At 38.2% G+C, this 25,599-nt stretch overlaps 1 protein-coding gene across 1 annotated transcript in view; it reads right to left on the bottom strand.

Moving 5' to 3' along the window:
- The window catches only part of CERS6 (ceramide synthase 6), a 295,140-nt gene that overhangs the window by 33,176 nt on the left and 236,365 nt on the right, over window positions 1-25,599 (bottom strand). The window contains exons 7-8 of the mRNA XM_026492626.4: window positions 24,024-24,152; window positions 21,210-21,316 (exon numbers count right to left, since the gene is read on the bottom strand). Coding sequence (XP_026348411.1) covers window positions 21,210-21,316; window positions 24,024-24,152 — 236 coding nt within the window. The remainder of the gene's footprint in view (window positions 1-21,209; window positions 21,317-24,023; window positions 24,153-25,599) is intronic.

Here is a 25,599-nt window from a genome sequence, read left to right as displayed (position 1 = left end):
CTCAGTACCTCATCTAAAGCCTGCTGTCTAGTTAATGTCTACATATGAGCCACCATTTTCAAATAAGCTAGAAACAGTGTTATATAGCACTTTAAACCTTTCAAGTCCCTTTTATACACATTCTCACTTGATACATGCAAAAACTCTTGGCCAAGGAAAGCTTTGCTATACTCGCTTACAGTGGGGGTAGCAAAAGTAGGGAGAAGAGTGGTGATTTGATCAAGCTCACTAAGTAAATCTCAAAATGAAAACTTGAACAGGATTCTTAATTCCCAGTCCAATATTATTTCCACATCATCTCATTTAAGAGGGTTTTGAAATATTTTTCCTCCAGAACTTTGCAAAAGAGCTTTCCAAGATCTTTGGCTGATGTGAGTTCAATGACACATTGTGTGCATGCATACACTCATGCATCTATATACACTGCTTTGTCATTATTATCTGATTCAATTGGGAGTAATAGTTTTAGTAATTTAAAAAGTTGCTTAAAGAGTACATATGTACCTTAAAGATACATATGTGTGTGTGTGTGTGTGTGTGTATGAAAAGGTGTGTATGTGTATATATGTATATGCCATCATTCACCAATTTTTTTGATTTAGGGCCAAGCGTTTTCCTTTTGAATATGGGTTCACTGCTGGACCTTTCTTACATTCACCTTTCCTGAAATGCAAAGTCTACAATTTCCACTTTGGGCTTCTTTAAAATGGAAAACTTAGGGGTACCTGGGTGCCTCAGTCGGTGAAGCATCCAACTCTTGACTTCAGCTTAGGTCATGATCTCAGGGTCCTGAGACTCAGCCCCACGTGGGGCTCGACGTTCAGCAGAGTCTGCATGAGATTCTCTCTCTCCCTCCCCCTCCTCCCCCTCCTGCTTGTGCTCTCTCTCTCCCTCTCTTTTTCTCTCAAATAAAAAAATCTAACACAGAAAACTTAAAGCCACCTCGGAAGTAATCAGGGTGTGGAAGTCCTCTGGATTTTTACAATCTGCCTCTCGGTCTTTTACAGTTGTCTCACCTACGCGTCATCCAACAGCAATTTTTACACACTTCTTACTTTTTACAATGCATTTAACTTAATTTTTATAGTTTCAGAAAAAGCCATTATGTTTTTACACTTACAGTTAATATTTTATTATATTGAGTAATAAAATCATACATTATAACAGGCACAAAGAGGTCTGCGGACAACCGTGCGACTCTTCCACTGGAAGTAGTTCTCCAGCGTTCACTGGAGCAGTGGGTGTATCGCGAGGTATCTGGATGCCACAAGTATGCTTCAGTGGGGAAAAGAAGAGTGTCTGTTCACTTAGGGGAGAGGGGCAGGTAAGTACGACATGGCTGTGTGTTTCTGTTTTCTCTTTTCCTGGGAAGCAGTGCAGTTTGGCAGTAAGAAGACTGTCAAAAGTTCTGGCTCAGACTCCGAGAGACATGGGGCAGTTTAACTTTATCGGGGACTCAGTTTTCTCATTAGAAAATTAAGAGGACTGACTTAGGGAGTGGTTTCCTAGAGCACTGGGAATGAAAAGGATTCTCGGGCCTGGGCTCGGCCCAATGGGAAATGACGCCTTGATGGATTGGCAGTATCTGCTATGGGTAGTTAAGGGGAAGTGGCAGAACGTGCACACATCTTCCCGGAGCTAGATAATCATGGTCCCTGTGTAATGAAAAGGGCACAGGCTTCAGCTTTGCATTTGTGCTCTTGTGACCTTCAGCAAGTTAGTTACTTCTAGAGCCTCAGGAAAGCAGGGATACTCCTTGGAGACCTAAGATCTTATGTTCCTAAATGCCATGCCTGGATTACCCTTCACCCCAGCCCAATCACATGTTCCTTAGACCCTGTACATCCTGTTTCGTATGTACTGCATGGATGAAATTGTCCATCATATTACAATTCTATCATTAGGGTTGGGTTTATAATTAAATTATACTTTAAGGGTAAGAAATATATCTTATTTCTCAAACATTACCATAATATTTCTTACACAGTGTGCACTCAGTAAATGTCAAATAAGCAGATAAACAGAACCATTGTTATGAGAATTAAGTACAGAGTGTTTAGCACAATGGAGGTAACAGGTGCCCAGTAAATGTTAATTTCCCTTCCTTCCTAAATCCTACAATCCTGGGCGACAAATTACACGTGCATAGAGACAATATTTCTTTTTCTCTTTTCTCCTTGTGTAACACTTCTGTTGTAGATGCACTAGATACTTGAGAAATGCTTTAGAAAAAGCTTTGAATTAAAGTGTTATGGCATTATTTGAGCTTTCTTCTGGCCCCGCATAAAATGTTAATAGTATATAGATGTTTGACTAAATCTCTGGTTTCAAAGTATGGTATGAAGATGATTTTAGGTGTGAGATGAATATTTATTAGTTATGTATTTATGTGAACATGTATTTTACAAAATATAACAAATTCTTTCTTAAAAATTTAATAGTGACACAAGATATAATAATTCTTTCTTTTTTCCTTAAAATTTATTTATTTATTTGAGAGACAGCCAGCCCACAAGTGGAGGAGGGGCAGAGGGAGAGGGAGAGAATTTTTAGCCGACTCCCCGCTGAGCACGGGGAGTTGGACCCTTAACTGACTGATCTACCCAGGCGCCTCAAGATACAATAATTCTTTTAAAATAAACTGTAAGTAAAAGGAAATGAGTCTACTAAAGAAAACAAGCAAGCAAGTAATAATAGTATGTGGTTCTGGCACAAATCATAGTTTGTCAACAGCCAAGATCTAGAAAACTTATAACTAGCTAAAAGCATGACATTCTATAGCTAAACTGAACTTTGCCTTTCTTCAGTTGTAGGGAGAAAAATTCTCAAGTTTCAGTTTTCTGTAAACCTTTGTCATTTACTAAAATTAGAATTAAAGGGATATATAAGAAAACGTAATCATGCTTAATTTGACATACCCTAACCATGTGTACTGCAGGTTATAATTCTCTGTAGTCTATGTATTATAAAGCCATTTTCTGCTAGGGAAATCATTCAGAATTGGAATGACAGCATTTTAAAGACAATAAAAATCTCATGGTGTTCTATAAAACATCATTGTTTCCAGGTCTTTACCCTCTAAACAATTTTGAGAACCACTGAGTTAAAACAGTGGTTGTCAACTGGGGCTGATTTTGCCCCCAAGAGATAATTGGCAATGTCTAGAGATATTTTTGGTTGTCATAACTAACTCTGTGTGTGTGTGTGTGTGTGTGTGTGTGTGTGTGTGTGTCTGTGCGTGCGCATTCACGCACGCATGTATGTGCTACTGGCATCTAGTGGATCGAGGCCAAGGACGCTGCTCAACATCCCATCACGAACAGGACAAAGAGATTACCTGGCCCAAGTGTCAGTAGTGCTGAAGTTAAGAAACCCTGGTGTAGAGTTATGTTTGTGAATGACTTATGAATACCTTGATCTTACACCCACGAGTGAATGTCTAAAATGGTTCAGATGAAAGTTTTAAATACCTACTTCCAGATTTATTTTCAGAAAGCATTAGGGGAAAAAAAGATTTTCACAGAATTTTAACACACATCCACCTCTCCCTTTTTAAAATTCTCCATTTAGTTTTTGAGAATGAGTGGGTTGGAAAACCACCTCAATCATCATGGTATAAATGCCTACCTTCAGTTAATAGGTCAGCTCAAGACATCAGCTTAATTGTTCCAAGTGTTTTCCAGTTTTCATGGCAAAGAGCCTCCATATTTATGAAAAAACTCTCCTCACTGACTGTGCTGGCTTCCATGTGGGTGGGAGGGAAGGATATGTCTGCGACCCTAGGCTATATCCTCAACAGTCCCCTGGCGCCATCCTGGGCGTCTTACAGAGAGTGAACACATTCTTACTGTGCTTTATGATATACTGGGAGATGGCAAGCTATCAGCAGGAAATCAACTTATTTAGCCTTCCCACATCTCCCTTCCTTTCCTTCTGAGCTCTGTCAGCCTAGAAAAAATATTTCTTAAGTGCAACTGGTGATAAGATCTCACTAGTTTTTCATACTCTGTGCCCAGAAACCATTTTGGTCCAAGGATCAAACTCTTAGAGGCCTGAATCAGTCTGATTGTTCTGATAAATGTGTTCACAGTTGATCCAAATAGAAGAAACAGATTAGGGTATCACCTCCCCTTACCCCCAACACACAAGGAGCAGACTGTCTCTGTACAAACTTTTAGGAAACAGAAATGACTGAGGTGGGTATAATAATTTATAGGCCTAAATCTACCATACCCTCAGTTGAGTTACCTACTGATTTTATATACTTTTTTGCAGGGGTGGGGGAGAAATTTGTTAAAAGCGTTAGATAACATTAAGTTGCATTAACAGTGAGAGCTGTGAATGAGCCAGGCACAGAGCTGAATCCTCCTGTATTGACTGAATAATCGAAGTGCTGCACTGTTCCAACGAGGAGGGGTGAGTTAAGGATCAGTCTTGTCAACCCAAAGAACACATACTCGGTAGAGAACTGGTCAGTTTGAACACAATGAATGTGCTTAAATGCTTTGATCCATGGTTGGCTGCGTTTTAAATCCTAAGGCCTAATTTTTTTTTTTTTTTTGAAGATTCTTCTGCTTTATACTTAAGGAGCTGAAATTCTACAGTGTCATTTGCCAGGATACTGATTATGTATAAGTGGGAGATTTTTTTTTTTATCAACAATAAATGTCTTACACTGTGAAAATAGCAGCTTGACTCCCACATTCATTTAGCAGCAGGAGGCATAAAATGGATTGGCCCTTTTGAATTATTCCAGAAATGTGCTCCAAATGCATATAGATAGGCCACTAAATATAAAGCTAATTGCTTCTTTGTTTTGTTTTATCCTCCTGCTAAGCAACTTTTTAAACCAAACTGTTTGATAAAGGATGGGCTCTTTATCATCACTGTTCTTCAGAATAAAATTAAGTTTATAAGAAAGCTAAGCAATGTGTGTTCCCAAAATACAATCTGATGAACCCTGTTGACGACCGAAATTTATAAATGATAGACTGCCAAACACTGCCATTTTGACGTGTGTGGGTCTTTTGTTCCTAAAGGAGCTGTTCATTTGAATGGTTCAGTATTTATTGTGGCATTAGTTAAAGTAAGGAGGTGGGCCATTCAGCTCTCCCTTTAAGAGAGAGCTTCTGTCAGTCATGAAGAGTGCAGTTAGATGGTTCCAGCAATGGTGCCTTCAGAATTTGTGTTTGAGCTGAGGCCTGGGAGCTCTCTCTCAGCCCAGGACTGTACATGAAGGGGCATTAGGGGCTGCCCATTTCTTCACTACCCAGGACTCCTCTCACAGGCCAACACTGCTCTGGAGCTCTCTGTTGGGCAGGCCAAGGCTATCAGATCTACACCACTGTTGGAAGTTCTGCCTGCCCCACCCATGCTGCCTTCTCTTTATCTGACAGGCATGACCACCTAATAAACCTCTGGCTCTCTGAACTCCATCGCCTGCTTCTCAGGAGACCCAACCGACACACATCATTTAGATGCTGCTATCAAAATGGGAAGAGGGGAATCTTCTATGCTACACTTTGAACCAATGGCCAGTGGGCTGCAAACACGTCTTGGAAACCTTGACCATCAACACTAACAACTCGGTTTGTATATTGTTTTGTGATTGCCCAAACTGGTGTGTCTGCTCTGAATAGGCAGTAGCAAAATCCCCCGGTGTTCCAAGCCCGTAACCATAACCATCTCCTGGAACCCTTAGATTTAATTCTCACACAGCTAGTAAGAATCCTGAAAGAGGATTAGCTTTATTCTCTGTCAGGCAATGTAGAAATTAGTTAGAAAAAGACTTTCATCCAAACAGCAAGATGGGCTGCCTTGAAAGACATTAACTGCCACTTCCCCGTGAGATTTGGGGGATTAAGCTGATTAAAGGAAAAGCTCTCATAGGAAAGTGAATCAATGTAAACTCACTAATTTGAACCGATTGGTTACTTTCAAATTATGGTTTTTTTTTGTTCTGCCTCCACGGACAGGAAAACATGTATCTCTTGTGATTCTTTAAAATATCTCCCCACTCCAAGCACTTCTCTGCCTGCTGAGGGAAAAACGTAGTCTATTAAACCCTTTCCAATAGGAGGAAGATGGAAGGACCCTTGTTTCCTCCTGTGATAAACAATGTGAAAACACAAGGTGAACTCAGAAAGGAAAGCAAAAATTAACATCATGAAGAAAATACGAAACCGCCAAATACTGGATTCTTTCATTTTACTTGGCCTATCCTGAGAATCTCTGAAATTCCTCCATAGGTTGAATCTCGTGGTCAATCATGTCAGCTTGAGTCCCTGACCCAACACACAAGCTCCCTTTACCCCTTGGCTGGCGGCTGGCCACTGATGCTGTAACAATTCCTACCTGTTCCACCCCCACTCCTTTCCTTGCTTTGTTCTATTCTCAGGTTATACAGACAGGATTTAGAAAGATACCTCCTTTACAATCTGAGTACAGGAATTCCTCCTATTCAAAGGCACACTGCCAACAAGAAAGGGCCATTTAAAGTGAATCCAACAGGGGGCGCCTGGGTGGCACAGCGGTTAAGCATCTGCCCTTGGCTCAGGGCGTGATCCCGGCGCTATGGGATTGAGCCCCACATCAGGCTCTTCCGCGATGAGCCTGCTTCTTCCTCTCCCACTCCCCCTGCTTGTGTTCCCTCTCTCGCTGGCTGTCTCGATCTCTGTCGAATAAATAAATAAAATCTTTAAAAAAAAATAAAAAAATAAAGTGAATCCAACAAAACTAAAAGGCAATCTTTGGAATGGGAAAAGATATTTGAAAGGACATATCTGATTAAGGGTTAGTATCTATAATCTATAAAGAACTCACCAAACTCAACACCCAAACAATCCAGTCAAGAAATAGGCAGAAGACATGAATAGACATCTTTCCAAAGAAGACATCCAGACGGCTAACAGACACATGAAAGGATGCTCAACATCACTCAGCATCAGGGAAATGCAAATCAAAACCACAATGAGATACCAACTCACACCTGTCAAAATGGCTAAAATTAGTAACACAGGAAACAACAGATGTTGGCAAGGATGTGGAGAAAGGGGAAGCCTCTTACACTGTTGGTGGGAATGCAAACTGGTGCAGCCGCTCTGGAAAACAGTATGGAGCTTCCTCAAAAAGTTAAAAATAGAACTACTTTATGATTCATCAATTGCACTACTAGGTATTTACCCAAAAGATACAAAACCACTGATTCAAAGGGACACATGCACCCTGATGTTTACAGCAGCATTATCGACAACAACCACATTACAGAAAGAGCCCAAATGTCCACTGACTGATGAATGGATAAAAAAAAATTGTGATACACACACACACATACACACACACACACACACACACACACACACACACACACAATGGAATATTGCTAAGCCATCAGAAAGAATGAAATCTTGCTATTTGTAATGACATGGATGGAGCTACAGCGTATTATGCTAAGTGAAATAAGTCAGTCAGAAAAAGACAAATACCATATGATTTCATTCACATGTGGAATTTAAGAAATGAGACAGATGAACATGGGGCAAAAAAAAGAGCTAAGTGAACCATAAAACAGACTCTTAACTATAGAGAACAAACTGAAGGTTGTTGGAAGGGAGGTGTGTGGGGACTGGGTTAAATGGGTGATGGGGATTAAGGAGGGCACTTGTGATGAACACTGAGAATTGTATGTTAAGTGACAAATCACAAAAGTCTACTACTGAATATTACACTATATGTTAACTAAGTGGAACTTAAATAAAAATTTTAAAAAGGAAAAAATTTAAAAAAATAAAGTGAATCCACTTAAAATGGGATGCAAATTTCATAGAAAATAGGTCAATCAAGATTTTACTTTGAGAAATGAAGTAAAATTTATGAAAATGAAATCTATTTTATTTTCCATTTAATCAAATTTAGATTATAATTGCAACTATGTTCTAATTCTTAGAGCTAAAAATGAATGAAGTGTTGATTGGGAGGGTTGTATAATTTTCTCCCAAACTGAGTGGGAGTAGTATATGACCATTTTACAGAAAACGCACAATTATTTGAGGGCTTCAGCATTTCCCCAAGGGTCTCTCACATTCCTCTGTAATTCCTATCTTTCCTTTTTGAAGTACCTATTATGTCGCCATCCTTGCTGATGTTCCTTTTTCCAACTGTTAAACGTCTTGCCAACTCCGTTTTGGCAGGGGTTTGGTATGTTTGGAGCAGAGCTCTGACATCACTTTCACTGACTTCATGAAATCTTGCATATTGTATACACGTACGATTTCAGTTGGCAACTGACTAGCATTGCTTTGATACTCTTCTTTCATTATACTAGTTTGGTGAGGAAGGCTCAGAGGCTCAGAAAGATAAGCTTCCTACTTTCAGAAGGCTGTCCTTCCATCTGGCTGTTAATCCCTAAGACCCTGCTTGCTCAGTTTCCTCCTGTTCTTTCCCCCATCAGTATCATTAATCTCTTCCTTTACACTGACTCAAGGAGTCACAGTACCTGAAAAGTCACCTAACTAGAATCAACAATGGATGCTTGCCTCTCTTCCTTCAACTCTCTGAAAAGCAGGAGTCTCTTCTTTAATTCATGGGTACCGCACTAACACCTACAAGTACTCTCTCTTCTGTTTCTAAAAGGAAGCACAGATGTCCAGTATTCTATAAAAATCTTCATGTGATACTGCATTCAATCTAATGATCATCTTCTTTCTTTCTGCAAACTTCTTAAACAAATTGTCTGTGTCTACTATCTCTTCTTGCCCACTCCCCACTTGTTACCTCCCACCCCCTTAGAATTAATTGCGGGGATCACTCTATGAAATTTTCTCACTGGAAGTCACCAACTCACTTGTAATTGTGAAATCAGAGAATCAAGGAATTTTAAAACGTTAACAAAAATAAAAAGAAACTTTAGAGCTAGAAGATACTGTTGGTAAATTTTATTCCAGTTCTCTCATTTCACAGATGAAGAACACATGCACAGTTCACGTGACTAGTATTCTTATTTTCCTTGGTCTCCATTGCAGTATTTGATATTGTGAATTCCTTTTTTCTGAACAACATAGGTTAAATAAATAAAATACTGTCAATCTGATTTTTTTTTCTGATTGGTTCAAAAAGGAGGCTTGAGAACCTTTCCTAAGGATCAGCTACATTAGGCAAGAGACAAGGTGACCATCACACGTGTTTGTTTCAATTCAGACTCTTGGGTGAGACCCCTACCACCCCTCACCTCCCCCTCTAACCATCACCATGTTTTAATTTACTTTCAAGCTGTTTTCATAATCATCAGAGGCTTCATTTATTTCTGAAAATATTCAATATAAATGTGCTGTCTTTCTTCTCTGCTGCCTTTCAGCTGCTTACACCTTAGAACAAGGAACTTCATGTTTTGTTCTTCTACGACAAGATACCATTTGGTTATAGGATGACTCTACTTACTAACTAATATACCTAACATCAAACATTTGAGATGAAATGAAATTGCATCGTTTTTTACTGCCAAGTTCTCAGATGTCGAAACAAGAAGGAGCAAGTCATCACTGCCCACCAGAACAGGGACAGGGTGTTAATTTGAAGAAGAAAAACTAACCTCTCTTCCCACTCTGCTTAATGGAAAATAGTCTGGATCCATTCTCAAGTGGTTTGGAAATCTACTGGCTATTTTCAAGGTGCTCAAGATACTGGCCCAGGGAAACATATCCTGACCATGGTTAGAAATAATGCTGTGCCCATTTTAGACCTGTTTGGAGCACCAAGACTCTCCAGGTACAAAAAGTGCCAGCAAAATACAGTTTTAATGAAATGGTTAGCTTTTCATGCAAATGATTTGGAATTACCTTATCTGAAATCTCAAAGCCATTAAGGGCAATTTATGAAGAAAATATATCATTCAATCTTACTCCTTTTGCAGCAGGCAGCAATCAATAGTCTCACTACTTCTTAATTAGTAAAAAGAGAAGCTCCATAAATTCATGGAAGCAGCTGTTGTGATATTTATTTGATGTTGATAAGAGCAAGCAAAAATTTCATTATATGGTATATATACAAATAAAATATAAATCTGTAAATATATTTACTTAAGATATAAGTATCTATAAATATTTATCTATGATAAATATATATGTATGGATATAAGTAGTTTTTAGATATCTATCTATCTATATATAAATATAACATATTTATATATGATGGAGCACCTACTTCATTTCATCTTTTTGTGTGAGAAAAAGTAGGCCAGAAGATAAAAATAAGCAATGATCCTAGTTGTGCATGCAGTTATTTTCAGAATAAGGCAGAATTTCATCATCTTACCCAAACCTTTGAAGGACAGGTAGAAATCAAGTTAAAAAGAAAAAGAGAAGAGTCATAAGTCAGTATGTCCAGTGTGGGCCACTCAAAGTCCAGTCTCCTACATTTTATGCCTGAAATAGAACTTGTCCCAAACTCTAGCTGTGAAGGATAACATGTCAGGGTGGGCGAATTATGGTAGGGGAATTAGTGAGGGTATGTGGGCTCAAGAGAAGAGGGAATTTAAATAAGCATTATTTTGGCATTCAGAATGTTTCTTCCTGATTTTGGCAAAAAGAAAACAGAATGATACTCTCTTACATTGAAATTAGTAAACAAGTGAACAAACTACCTGCCTGGGGTGAATACCTTTACGCAAGTGAATATTCCAAATGAAGACCTAGAATAAATCCTAGAGATCTACTGTAAGATAGATCAGCACACTTACAGCATACCAGGTATAGTGAATAGCCCTGGGCATTTAGAAGGAGAATGAGACATGGTCACAGCCCTGTTGGAGCTCAGTCTTGAGTGAGGGGTGACAAGGAAATGAATGATTATCAAACAACAGCATCAGAACAGCGCTTCAGGAAAATGTCATGTGATGGCTACTGACAGTAGGGGACTCCGATATCAAATTAAATGTTTGATGGGATGAGGGGGGGGACACAATTTGAAATAAATGCAATCATATGGCTAGGAATAGAAAAGGGGGTCAAGCTCCATGAATAATTCACGACTGAGAGAGATATTTAAGCTCTGTTTCTTCTGTACTTTGTGGCAGCAGGTTTAACCTATGTTATGAAGCACCTAACTTATTTCTGGAAGATATTATAGTTGTAATGTATAAGGAGAGGGTTGCGACCCTTTTAAATAAAGTGCTGACTTTGCAAACTGTGCTTTTAACATAAGGTAGTATTCTGGGGAAGAGAGGTGATTTAAGAGCCTTGCACACAAAGAAAAATTCCTTCAGTGCTTCATGCTGGCTCCCGAATTGACTGAATGGGATGTGTTCACATGGCACTTTAATACTAACTTAAATATTCACTGCTTTCCCAAGGTGTTTGCCCTTCCGCAGTAGACGGGAGATAAAACACCCTTATACGTCCATGAGATTAGAACAAGAACAATTCGGCAGACTAAAATTATGATTAATGGAAATATTCTAGTTCATGATCACCAGAAAATTCTTTTTTGTTTTGCTCACTTATTATTAGTCAAAAAGCCTAATAAAAAGTCACTGAAAGATATTTTACTATTATCTGGTGGTTTATAATCTTGTACTGCTTCAAGTTAATACCCTTACCACCAGCTATGATTGCAGAGCACTGCAGGAAACAAGACGGGAGACTAAACTGAAACACAGGGGACCCAGAGCACTCCCTGGGGGCTATTTTGGGAAATAATCCCCAATATTTCCTTATTTGATTAGCACACACTACTATGCAGTAACGTTAGAGTGAACAGACTATTCTATCTCATTACATACATTTTACTACATATACATTTCAATTAAAAAGCAATCTAAAAAATGTTAGGTAATTAAAATAGTACTTCTTTAATTCTCAGAATTTTAGAACATTTGGAATTGTTCGTACCTGGCCATTCTTACATGCCACTAAAAAATGGAAGGTATTCAGAATCCTTTCTTCAACCAAATTTTAATAAATATTTCCATGAATGCTTCATACGACATTTCATCCTAACTACTGAATATATAGCTCAAAGATCATGATACAGTGTATTAGCAACCAACAAATCAAATTAAATATTTGTCTTCTGATGACTCTATTTAAGGCACAGGTTGGGGCTGTGTGGGATACAAAGCAGTCTAAGACACCAGTGTGTGTGAAAATTAGGTGTGGGTTTGTACGCGGTCCCTTCAAAAAAAGGAAGTTAAGACAGCTAAATTGGGTTGGTGCAAGTTGCTCCACGAGATGTGGAGTTTGCTATGAATTTGAGGTTGGGTACCTAACCTGACACTGACAGAAGATGAGAAGTCCCTGATGGTGGCTGGCACAACTGTCAGGGGCCCTCAGACAGAATTAATTACTATGTCGGGACAGTCTTCTATGTGCACCTACTCACCTTCTTTGGTGATCCCATGGATGGAGGAAAGACGTTTGTTTGTTTGTTTTCTATTTCTCTTTTTGAATAGTTGCCCCCTCCTTACACTGCCCTGCAACCTCTTGACCACTTCTTCTCTTTGTGCCTCACTTATCAAGAGTCAGTGTGCCCCACATCCCCACCCTGCCCTCTACGAGGCTCCCAGTCACTGCTTTCATTTTCAGTATATTTACTTGTGCTATGATTTTCCTTATCTATATTTAACTCCTGTATTTTCAATTGTTAGACATTTAGCATTCTCCAAGCATTTGTTTTATTATCTGCTGTGGACAGAGGCAGATAATAACAACTGCACAATTCTGTTTCTCTAAATTCTGTCTGAGCAAATGATTCAGTGGCTGGAAACCCCCCACTTTTGAAAGATACTGAGTCACTGCCATGTTTGTCTTCTTTGACCAGACTATTCTGTATCATAAGGAAAGACACATGTGGGCTGTGAAGTCTCAGTCGTGATTGCACCAAACTGCATGGGAAATTCTAGAATTTTACTTCTTGATTTGACAAATACTTATTGATGGTTTTGCAGTGCGGGATGTTCCTGGGCTCATGACCTAATCAATATCTATGTCCCCAACACCCACGCTGTGCCTATCACACAGCAGGTTCATGGCGAAGTGCAACTGAATAGATTTACAAAGAATAAATGGCTCCTTGTCTATGAGGAATTTTTAAAGTGTTTGCTTCCTTGTCCTAAAGACCTAAAAATTTAAGTAATAAAACATAAGATATATCCCTACAAGAAATAGGATGATTCCAGGGATGCCACTGATGCTGTGGTTCCGTCTCCTTGACTACACTGTCATCCCAGAGATGCCATTCAGAGATACAGACAAAGTTCTCAGAAGGAAAGGACACAGCCAGGGTGTGCACCAACAGTGGCACAGAGCCCTACACACCAGGATTCTGCAGGGGGTTTCTGGAACGGCGTAGGTACTTGTCTAGACTGAGAAGTAGGCAATGGGCAGGGACAAGGTGGTCCAGAGCTCAGCCGTTGCAAAGGGAATCAGCATGGACAGAGTGGCCAGTTGTCAGGACAGATCAAGGGACCACAACAGGGAGCTGAGGGTAAGTGCTGGAGGAGAGAACCAGCCTGGTACACAGCTGCACCTTATCATAACATAAAAGAATGGAAAGAGTAGATGTAGGTTCTTCATCAGGTACAGGATTTTCCACAAAGCATCACTCTCAAATAAGTGAGATTCTTGATCAAACATAGAATCTGCAAATCTATGGCCCCGGCATTAGACTTTATTACAATAGTCAGATATTTTTTTCCAAACAGATGAAATGGCCATACAGAATTTTATGATACTCTGAACAAACATGTTTTTTTTTTAAGATGCATTTATTTATTTGAGAGAGAGAGAGAGAGAGAGCGAGCACAAGCATAAGGGGCAGAGGGAGAGGGAGAGAGAATCTCAGACTCCATGCTGAGCGCAGAGCCCGACACGGGGCTCAAAATCATGACCCTGAGATCACGACCTGAGCCAAAACCAAGTCGGACGCTTAACTGACTGCACCACTCAGGTGCCCCAGACAATCATATTTTTTTTCCTCCTTCTCTCAGCAAAGGGTTCTCTGCAGTGATTGGGAGGGAGGGAAGAAATGCTTAAGACATTAGTTCTGCGCAGACAGCATTGCTAGGATACTGCATTTTTTGTTGTTGATTCAAGTCACAAAAGGAAAAAGCTTACTTAACTGGGAGCATAATCTGCCCATCTCACATACAATATTAAGAATACCTGGATGTTTTTTGTCTAGGGTAGACAATACTTCTAGAGAACATCCCAAGGCTGAATACATGTAACACATCACTCCCTCCACTGCCTTTTTTTACTCATCCGACTAATTCTTAATGGTCTGGCCCAGGAGTTGGCCAAATTTTCTGTGAAGAAACAGCTGGTAAATATTTTAGGATTAGCAGGCTATACACTCTGTCCCAACTACTTAAGCCATTGTAGCAGAAAGCAGCCAAACACAATATGTAACAGATGAGCAAGGTTGTGCTCCAAGAAAACTTAATTTATAAAAACAGGCAATGAGGCTGATTTGTCCTACAGGTGATAGTTTTTTGACTCCTGGTTTAACTTTTTAATCTTGAAATTATATAAAAATTATGATGTTCACATGAAAAGAAGCAAAACATTTCAGACACATTATTTTCAACCACCTCTACCCAACCTTATGAAGGTATTAATTGATGCCAACACATGTATTAAAAACATACCGAAATACCTACTAGCCAAAAGAGTTCAGATTTCATCCTCTATCTCTAAATTACATTTAACACAGACCAGCACCAAGGAAAATGTCAGAGAAAATCTGTCAACGGATTCTAGAAAAACAAAAACAAAAACCTAGCTTCTCCAAATTTGTGAACTCTGAGACTAATCTTATCAGATATTCAGAAAAGCATATAAGCCACACTACTTTGGTAAAGTAGGTTTTGAAAACTAAATCAGAGATGATGATGATATTCCCATACCATCTGGATGAATTTCAAATCTTATTATGGAAAATGGTAAAAGAATGATCTAGGCTCTTCTGTAACATTTTTTTAATTGCAGAAACTTTCAGAGAGTACAAATCAGCAAATAATTCTCCTACTTTGCAGGACAGAGATGCACAGAAAATCACCTTCTGAGATGTCATATGCTTCCGTCTGAATAATAGTGGACCACTGAAAGTACATATTTAACTCTAACCTTCGCATAGCCAAGGGGTTAGCATTTGATGGGACATGAATGGAGATGTGGAAAGTCATTACTAGGACATAGGAAGAGGTTTTGACAATTGCGGTATGCCCATTCATCACTGATAATGATCTGTCAATCCATGACTTGTAGGAAAGAACTAGCCTGACATCAACTTGCATTTTATGAAATTCTGTGAGATTCTGTGAATAGTAATGGTCATTCTGGTGGCTCAGGATCAGTATTGTCACTTAGAATTTCAGGGAATAAGACAACCCGGTGCATATCCGATATATGCTCAGTGAGTACTAAAAACGGAAGTGACTGAAACAAGATATTCTGAATCTCATAACTGGAGAGATAATTTTAAAATTTTATTTCAAAAGTGTCTATGATTATGGTTACTTAATCTAGACTACTTGGAGGCTATAAAATGTAATAAAAATTTCTAGCCATGACTTGGCCATAATGGGAATTTCCCTTTCTCTTTTAAAGATTTTATTTATTTATTTGACAGAGAGAGAGAGAGAGTGTGTGTGTGTACAAGCAGGGGGAGTAGCAAGCTCCTGGCCGAGCAGGGAGCCTGATGTTGGACTCGATCCCAGGACTCTGGGATCATGACCTGAGCCAAAGGCAGGCGCTTAACTGAGCCACCCAGGTGTCCCAAGGGGATTTCCATTTTTAATAGTAATAGATTTTTAAAAAATCCTTAATATTTACAAAGTACTTTATAGTTATAGAACTATAAGCAGTATTTCATTAGACCCTTAACATATCCTGGTAAGGTAGGTGGAACAGTTACTATTATTCTTATTTTCCTGATGGGACATAGATGTAATTAAACACCTGGTCTTCAGACACCCATGGAGGGGGAGAACCATGACCCAAAGCAAGCAGTCTTTCTACTGACTGCACCACGCTACTTCCCTGTCCGGATCTTTGTAGATTTGCCTTTTTTGTTTTCATATTCTAATGTACGGCTGGGGGATGATGATGCTTACAGTATGATGTCTTGGCTGGGCCAGAATGATAGAGACAATCATTTTGAAATTACTCTTTTTTATGTAACAACTACCAAAATTGTATCTCATCAACAGCTTTGTAGTCTAATCTTTAAAGAAGATAGTACTGTCTTGGAGGGAGAACCACTGAAACTTAGTAAGTACTTGCTGAATTGAGCTCATGTCAGGAGAATAGAGTCCAGAGAAATGGGGTAAATCATTGACTAAATGAATCGGTTCTCTCTGTGTAATAAGGCAGAAACTGCCCCTAACTACTTCACAATGATTTAAAAAGCTCAACTAAGTAAACAAATGTGAAATTGTTGAGGATGAAAGAGTACTTCTTGCACCCAACAAATACCGAGGAGCCACTGTGGGCAACGTATTGTGATGCCTGGTACAATGATTCTGGGCACAATCTACTCTGTGCCACTTGAAACCGCAGCTTTGTAAAACAGGAATTGTTAAGAATTTCAGGGATTACACAGAAATGGAGTTGAGGAAAGACAGATGCAGATCAATGAAAATGGTAACAGCTTATAATGATGGGCTTAACCTCAAAAATGATAAAATCACTGACTGTCCAACCACCACATAAAGGCTAAAATATGTAGACTTCTGAGTAGATGCAGTAACGTGAAACACATACCCAATTTCAAAGATTTGGTGTGCAAAAAAAGAATGCAAATATCAGTATTTTTAATATTGATTACATGTTAAAATGATATTGTTTGTGGTATATTGAGTTAAATAAAACATGTTATATAAAAAGTTGTCACCTCTTTCTTCTTACTTTTTTAATGCGGCTACTAGAAAATTTAAAATTACTGTGAAGCCTGAATGATATTTCTGTCAAGCAGTGATGTTCTAGAAGGACGTATTATGGCCAAAAGAAAAATCTGGGCAGTGTATGATTCTGAAAAGGCTAAGCATGGTGGATGTTGTCTTGGTGAGACACGGACTGAAGACACAAGAAAGAATGAGTCAAGTGTTATTAAACCCACAAATTACGAAAATTCTGATGGCTCATGTGGGAACAGAAGTACAGTCAGGAGGAACCTGGAAGATATTGCTGGGGATTCCAAAGTAAACAGACTGAAAACTAAATGAAGTAGAGGGCACATAGAATAATTCTGTTTCTTCTTTCACCTGAAGCACAAGTACTTGAAAGAGAATAGAAGTTTATAAAATGCTTGTTAGCACTGAAGTCCCATCTTCCTCCAGCACCATCCCTCCAGCAGCCACTGACTGCTTCACACGCACCATCTCTATGTAGTATAATGCTCTATTTAGCTGACAAAGCTCCCTAGGACACTTCGCCAAAGTACTTAACACTGACAGTCCAGTTACCTTATTTATCTCCAGAAAATGTTCAGAAAATAATTAATAATCTCTAACCCCCCCAAATTATAAACCAGAAAATTATAAACCAGAAAGTTATAAACCAGAAAGTTAAAAACCAGAATTATAAACCTATCAGGGTTCAACTGCGAGTGCCCCAAGGCAGGCCCTATGTCGGACTGAATTCTCAGTACCGAGTCCCTTACTGGTTACACCCTAAGTACCCAATAAATATTCACTAAGTACATCTCAAAAAATGGTATGCTGAAGGTAAGAGTTGATACGTAAACAATATGGAAAAGGCAAAGACTAGAAATTTTAGGCTGATAAGCTCATTGTTGCAGATAGATAGTCAGATGGGGGTGAGTGCCTAGAAATGAAGAGCCAGAAACCAATAAAAGTCTCCTAAAATCAAGTCATGCCGGTGAGCCTCAGATTCTTTTTTCACTGTTCCTACATGTGCAGAGGATGCCTTAAACAAGAGAGTAAATTTTTACTTTCACAAGAGTAAATTTCAACTTTCACAAGACCTTTGACGAAGTCTTTGATTACACCTTAAAAAAATCTGGGGAAAGAGCAGGCGTGATGACAGGGCAGTTATGAGACAGTAACAAGTAAAATCACAAAGACAGACTTGTGGTTGAGAGACTGAGGCCCACCCAAAGAGATTCTTCAGTAGTGTACCAGAAATTCCTCTGGGTCAACTTCTTTCTTCAGTGAGTTGGGGGAAGCATGAAAGGCATATACTTACGTAGTAGAAATGTGGGAGGGGTAAGTATAGCACTGGATGTAGTTCAGAAAACCCTACTCGGGCTAGAATATTTGACAACGGCATTATAAAAACTAACAGGAATAAATGCAGTCTGTATAATTAGGTATACAAATAAATCATAATAGAAATAAAAATACATAAAAATGAGATAAATTGAGGATGAGGGAGATCGAGTCTAGCAGGAGCTCAAATGTTTATCAGATCACTGACAGTACAATGTCGAAGTTGCTTACAGCTAATGCAATGGCAAGCTGCATTAAAGAAATGCAGTTCTAGGGGACGCGTGGGTGGCTCAGTCAGTTAAGTGTCTGCTTTTGGCTCAGGTCATGATCCCAGGGTCCTGGGATCAAGCCCCACATGGGGCTCCCCAGAGCCTGCTTCTCTCTCTCCCTCTGCCTGCCTCTCCCCCTGCTTATGCGTCCTCTCTCTCTCTGTCAAATAAATAAATAAATAAATAAATAAATAAATAAATAAAGTTAAAAAAAAAAAAGAAATGCAGTTCTAAATAAAACTTGTTTTTAGTTCTCTTATATTTTGTACCAGGCAGTCCACATTTGGAACATCACGATGAGGAATTCTCAGGAACAAACAAAGGAGAGCAAACAACAGGCAGGAATAATTGAAGGGATTAAGGATGCTTTCTGATGAAGAGAAAGCCTACAGATGATATGTTAGAAACATTCACGTTCTAAAGAGTTTTCGATTCAAAGTGTCAGGGTACACTTAGTCTGTTCCCAGAAGCCACTTTTTTGAGGAGGGAAGGGAGTCACGGATCTTGAGAATCTGATAAAGACATGCACCCTCCCCTCCGGGAAAAAAATACACACACCAACACGCTTTTCATACTGTTTTAGGGGTTTCTAAACAGATTAAGGACCTTTAGTTTATAAGTTCTAAAGACCCAGGTTTCCGTTTCATTTAAGAAACGATTTCTCCCTTAACCTCTGAAGCAATACTCCTGGACAAGGGAAACTGATAGAATTCCTATCCTGGGCAGAAGGCATGGGAGAAGAGGTTGGAGCTGGTGATGTGTAGTCCCTCCTAACTCTAGGATTTCCTAATCTAAAAGGAATTTTTAAAAATAATTTCACAGTCTTAAGGAAAACATTTAAAACTCTATTTGCTATCGTTAGGCACACTGTAATTTTGAACACTGACAATACCCATTACACGCTAGGAGTTGGAAACAAAGGTCATCCAAGCACTAATGCAACTTCTTCGACATATCTGAAAAGGATTTCATTCATTAGAGGTACCACTACGATGGGATCAGGTATAGAAATTATTTCTTGTATTACAAACAATAAAATATTTCTCTCCACAAGCTGCCTCTTGAAAAACTTGGCCTCATGCAGGGGCATGGTAGTAGAAGTCCTATGACATCTGCAATGTAAGTTCTTGCTTTGTATTTAGTTATAAGGATTTTTCTAAGTGGCTAGTTTATGGCATCATCACAGGGCATACCTATGAGTCATGCATAATTTCTATATTCTAGGCAACTCACTGCTGTCTAAACCTAAAGAGCTTTTTTACACATTAGCTGGAGTGAAGGAGAAGGGGTGCATCTAATTTTAATTCTACCCTTAAAGGGAAGTAAGCAAATCAAAGTACTTGAGAGTAATGTTTATTTCTTTAAAACTCAGGTTCTCAGAAGTCCTGGTTAAGAAAAAACTTTCTATTATTCTCTAGAGAAATATGTCCTGGACTTTGCTCAAATTACTTCTATTTAAATTCTTACCACTAAGTTCTGTTAATAATCTTGAAAGAGACCCAATCCTGAAATAATTACAGATACATTATATGTAAAATTACACGTGTTTCCTACCGACAAGTATATAAAACTATACTGAGGCTTTATAAATGCTTGTTGCCAGCATACAATGTTGCTTCTTCTATAATGGTTCTTCTATAATGATTATGAAAATCATCATAAGTAAGTGTCCAAAAGGGCTGAGAGCCTCAAAGAGAAGGGGTGCGTGTGTGTGTGTGTGTTAGTGATTTGTTTATGGAACTCCGGTGATAGACATACTCACTTTAAAAATCCCAACTTTATTATGGTTATTTTTCTACTGGGGCAAGTTATTACTGCATTCCTTCATTTCTCAGCTTTTTCCAATTTCCATTACTTTAATTTCCCATTCAAATCAATTTCTTAAAATAAAAAAAAAATATCTGCCATCAGTGGTAGACTTTAAGTGATACAGAGGGCTCATTTCTTTTCTGGTTCAAGTAACAGCCTTCCAGAAAAAAGATTAATGACACTGGACCTATTTTCTATAGAAAGGGTTGTCGAATTCCATCAAAATCAGTCATATTATTTCTTTAGCTCTCAACACAACAAAAGACATCCAGACATTAAGAGGCCATAGGGAATTTCAGGGGTTAGTTTCAGGTTATACCTTCCATCTGTTTCAGCTATAAATACAGCCGATGAGGAGAATTACAGAGGACAATGTACTCAAACTTCACTGTGGAGCAGAATCACCAGGAAGGCTTATCAAACACAGACTGCCAGGACCCAACTCCAAAGTTTGTGATTCAGCAGGTCTGGGGTGGGACCCAGTAAGTTACATTGCTAACAAGTTTCTTGGTGATGCTGTTGCTACCAGTCTGGGGACAAGGTTTTGTAAACTCCTGGTACAGGAGGATCCCTACTATATAATGGGCTGCAACACCATGTTTCCTGTATTTATTCAAACTTCCATGGCTAAGGGTTTCTGATTCATGCTCTAGACTGGACCCCAAAATGGCAGACGGCTTTCTGTGGTCTCAGAACCTCTGTAAGGTGCATCCTTCTCTAACTATCCTGCAGAAAAGATTAGTAAAGAATACAATATTTCTGGAAGAAGAAATCAAAACCATTTCTTGAGTCCCTCCCCCACTTTCTTTAAACCTCTTACTAAATATTTGGAATGAAATTCAAAAGCAAAATAGCTCAGAAAGCCTATCCGGAAGGGGTGGTTCTATCGGAAAGAAGATTGGCATACTCACCAGAGAGGAAATATACCCAGTCGTGTGGTGATAAAAACCATGGCAAACATAACAAACAGAAGATCACAAATTTTCTGAAACTTGGCATAATTTGCCATTTTGGCAGCCTATGAAAGGAAGGAATGTGATATATTAATTTAGTTAAACTGGTAAGTGAAAAGTTTCTTTCAATATGCACGAGTCTCCTGTAATATCGATATAACTTACCAGATGCATAAAATTGCCTGCTACTTTGAAATGTCATGCATCACGCATCAGTATTTATAAATTGCCCATAAATTGAGTGAAATGCAACGTTAGCTATAAGTAAAACTACGGACTTTCACAGATTTAATAAAACATTCAGCAACCTGAAAAATTCAATGATATGGTTGATCTCAGGAAAACAGAAAAATAAGAAAATTCCCGCATTATAGATGATACCAACACAGGAATTTGGCACAACAGGTCAAAGTAGAAAGTGCTAAGTAATCCTTTAAAGCTCTAATGAGTCCAAACAGTAAGGCCACAAACTTTATACAGAATATATGGAGGCTTTCTGCATTATTTTCTCCTATCTACTTAGAATGAAAGGTTTTCCTTAAACAGGCAAAAGGAATATTCTCGGGAGATAGTTTCTTGGCTTATTCTCATAAATTTAGAAATAAAGAATACATCAAGATCATGTCATTTCAATGAATCCATTTAGGTATAATTTTCAAAGTTGCATTAACGGGTCATTTTCTAGATGAAAGTCACTAATGTTCCAAGTGTCTGTGAGAATTACTCTAATAATTTATGATAGTAATTTAAGTGACCACTTTTTATATTATAAATTAGGGAAGCGATTACCTCCCTTTTCCTACCATCTACACACCTTTTAACAGATGATTCTAGGTAACAATAGGTGTCACTGAAAACATAATTTTGCTTGATCACCTTTTTACATTTTCACATAGAATTCACACGCACCCACACAGAGGGTTTTAAATTGAAGATGTCTTGCTGGATTCATAACATTATTTTCTACTTCTTAGAAAGCTAAATTAGCTGAGTCAAACTTGAAAGGACTGTTGACAGTATCCGTAGAAGCTACAATTTTATAGCTTTAAGTAAAACACAGAGGGATGAGAGAAATGGCTTCCTAAGAAAAAATATCTATTAACTGAGCAGAAGCCAGGATTATGAACTTTAAATTTCATGAATACTTTGGTTGTGATACCATGAATTATAGAAAGAACGAAAAAAAGTATTTTCTGCCTCCTTCTCCATAGGTAAATCATTTTTCTCTTATACAGTTCAACAGTATTCAATAAAAAAGCATCAAACATGCAATTTTTCTGAAATGTCTAGGTCACAGATCCCACTTCAGAGTTGATAGTTGACATATCTCATTATTTGGATATTCTCAAGTGTTATTGTATAATGTAAAGAAAATCCATGTGATGAAGAATATTTGCTTTTAAGCCACATGACTGGCATTTCTGGATTGTTTTTCTTTTCTGGATAAAAGTGACAGACAAAGATTCAACCAGCCATTTCCACAGACATTAAAGTTGGCAGATTGTACAGGATTGATTTCAAAACTGTATATTGCTGTATAAATCTGCACTTTCAAGCATACTTAGGATTTAACCAAATGATAACTGGTTTACAGGAGACTGCCCTTATACAACTATATTTCTCCTTTAAAAAGTATGCTAAATAGAGTTTAGCTTGAATCACTTAAAAATCATAGTGCCATACTATCATCTGATATACCTAGCCCATTAGGACTGTTTTTCTATTTCATAGCCTTATAAGGAACAGAGTTTTTAATGAAGTGCTGTATATATTTCAAGCCTTGATTAATCACCTTTATAGTAGATTCAATTTTATCATGTGGAGTTTCTGCTTATACTGTAATAATAGACCATTATTTGAGAGCACCTCTATATTCACAGTGACAGTATATACTTCAAGGGGCAGAACTGTGTGGGACAACAAGAATAAAAACTCAGAATACAGATTCTAAGACCCATTTCTACATGAAATTTGTACTCTGGTAAGTTTACCTTTCACCAGTTACATAAATTTCTTAGCATAAAGTAAAAAGGCTTTTATTTAATTATATAATACTATTGGGTGTGTCTCTTCATAGGGGCCATAATTAAGAGTAAATGCCACATCAAAATTTTCCTTGGGATTTTATCTTTTGAAATACGCTAGAAGCATTTTTCATTTTCTTTCTTTCTTTCTTTTTTTTTGCTACTTTAATAATCCTAAATGATAATGGTTTGGAAAGTTTATTAAAATACAACCAATATTTCCTCAAATACTCTTTATCCTTATACATGTAGAGAACATAGTTTATATATTTAATTTATAATTCATATACACTTTTCACTGTAAAAATGCTAGGATAATACACATGTTGGCAATAAAAACTATGACTACTAATTAATTTCATCAGGATGTACAACTACCATTAATAATTAAATTGAGTTCTATGTACTTCCCAGTTATATCAGTGTGAAACTTATAACACCAGAAACAAAACCTATTCAAGTAATGATTTTCCAATTGAAAAACATTCATTTCTTAAGTGTGGGATAGTAAAGGTTTTCATTATTCAACTAATAAAGAATGCTAAGATGATGAATATTCTTTGTATAAAAATGCATGGACTAAAGTCTCACTTTCACCCATTTAACTTACAAAGAAACACTTAGCAGTTTCAAATCAGTCATATACTATCTTCCCCCAGTGCCATTGAGAATAACAGAAGAACTGATGGTCTTGCGGATTTCCCGAATTCTAGATTTCGAACTCTTAAAGATGAAAGAAAACTTTTACCTCTAGAAGAGCATCAGCTGAATCGTGAAGACAGAGGACCAGGGTTCCTACTCGGGCCATATTGTTGACATACGAAAAGGAAATCAAGAAAATAGCTACAAGATGATGCAGGAACATAATGCCAAAGTCCTTGGGGAAGAAAAAACACAGCCATGTTAGGTTTTAGAGGACAGCAGTATTTCCATCCATCTCTTCCATTATTCAACAAATACTTCCCAAGGTTCTTAATGGACCTAGCACTGGGGATACTAAAATGAGTAAGAGGTATTTCCTACCCTCTGGGAGCTCACTACAGAGTGGCAGAGGCACAAAGGGGACCAGTGACTATGGAGAATGTGATAAACACCAGGACTAAGGCCATGTCACCAAGGGTGTTTTATATGTAAACCAAATAATTTGAAGCTATGGGAGAAATTGCCTCAGAATTTCAAGCAAAGAAAGTTATTACATGGATTTCTACTTTAGGAAAATCTTTTGGGCAGCAGCACAGGTCCAACGGAACCACATCTCCAGCTACCGAGGCTGGGGATTCTGCCTCCTTCCTCTAGAACATGTCCAATGGGATGGTAAAATAAGAATCCTAGTATGTGGCTTTTCTGATGAATCCTACACAAACAGGCCCTAAATTTTAACCGTTACCTGTCCATAGTCATTAGAAAAAAAATTGGCAAAAGTAATGATAAAATGGCCACCTTTATTTGGGTCATTTTCACTGGAGCTGCTGGTTGGCCCATGTGAAAAGATCATCTTTCTCTGACACTGATTTATCTCCTGGCCATCTGGACATGGTTTGTATGATGCAGAATTTCTGTTGCTTAGAAATACAGTCTCTCATTTACTAATATTTTTACTCTTATTTATATTTTTATTTTTTAAAGATTTTATTTATTTATTTACTTGTCAGAGAGAGAGAGAGAGAAGGGGAAGCTGGCTCCCTGCTGAGCAAGGAGCCTGATGTGGGACTTGTGGGACTTGATCCCAGGACCCTGAGATCGTGACATGAGCCAAAGGCAGACGCTTAAACAACTGAGACACCCAGGTGTCCCTACTCTTATTTATTTTTTAAGATTTATTTATTTACTTGAAAGAGGGAGTGTGTGCACACGCATGAGTGGGGGTTGGGGCAGAGGGAGAGACAGCATCTTAAGCAGATTCCCTGCTAAGCTCAGAGCCGGACACAGGGCTTGATTTCACGACCCTGAGATCATGACCCGAGCCAAAATCAAGAGTTGGATCCTTAACCAACTGAGCCACCCAGGTGCCCCTTTGCTCTTATTTATAATCTATTTCTTCCAGAGTATACTTGAACTTCTCTGGATTTAAGTGCCAAGATTAGCCCTAGTGGTGATCTATTTGAAGTCTTGGAAAAAATAAAGCTATTTATGTAAAGATAAATAAATTAGCCAAAATGAAAAAGAGCATGTTATGAAACTGAGAAAGAGAGAGACAGAAAGAGAACAAGTATGTGCATATGCTAAAATACAGAGCTACTGATGTCATATAGTTTTAGATTTGAAAGGTCAGCCTCAGTGATTTTAAATGGTTTTAAAACATTTAAGCAATGGCCTTTGTTTAG

This window comes from Ursus arctos, unplaced genomic scaffold, assembly GCF_023065955.2.
Source record: "Ursus arctos isolate Adak ecotype North America unplaced genomic scaffold, UrsArc2.0 scaffold_1, whole genome shotgun sequence".
NCBI classification, from domain to species: Eukaryota; Metazoa; Chordata; class Mammalia; order Carnivora; family Ursidae; genus Ursus; species Ursus arctos.
The sequence above is the reverse complement of the archived record's forward strand: the minus strand, read 5'-3'. Positions and strand labels throughout refer to the sequence as shown.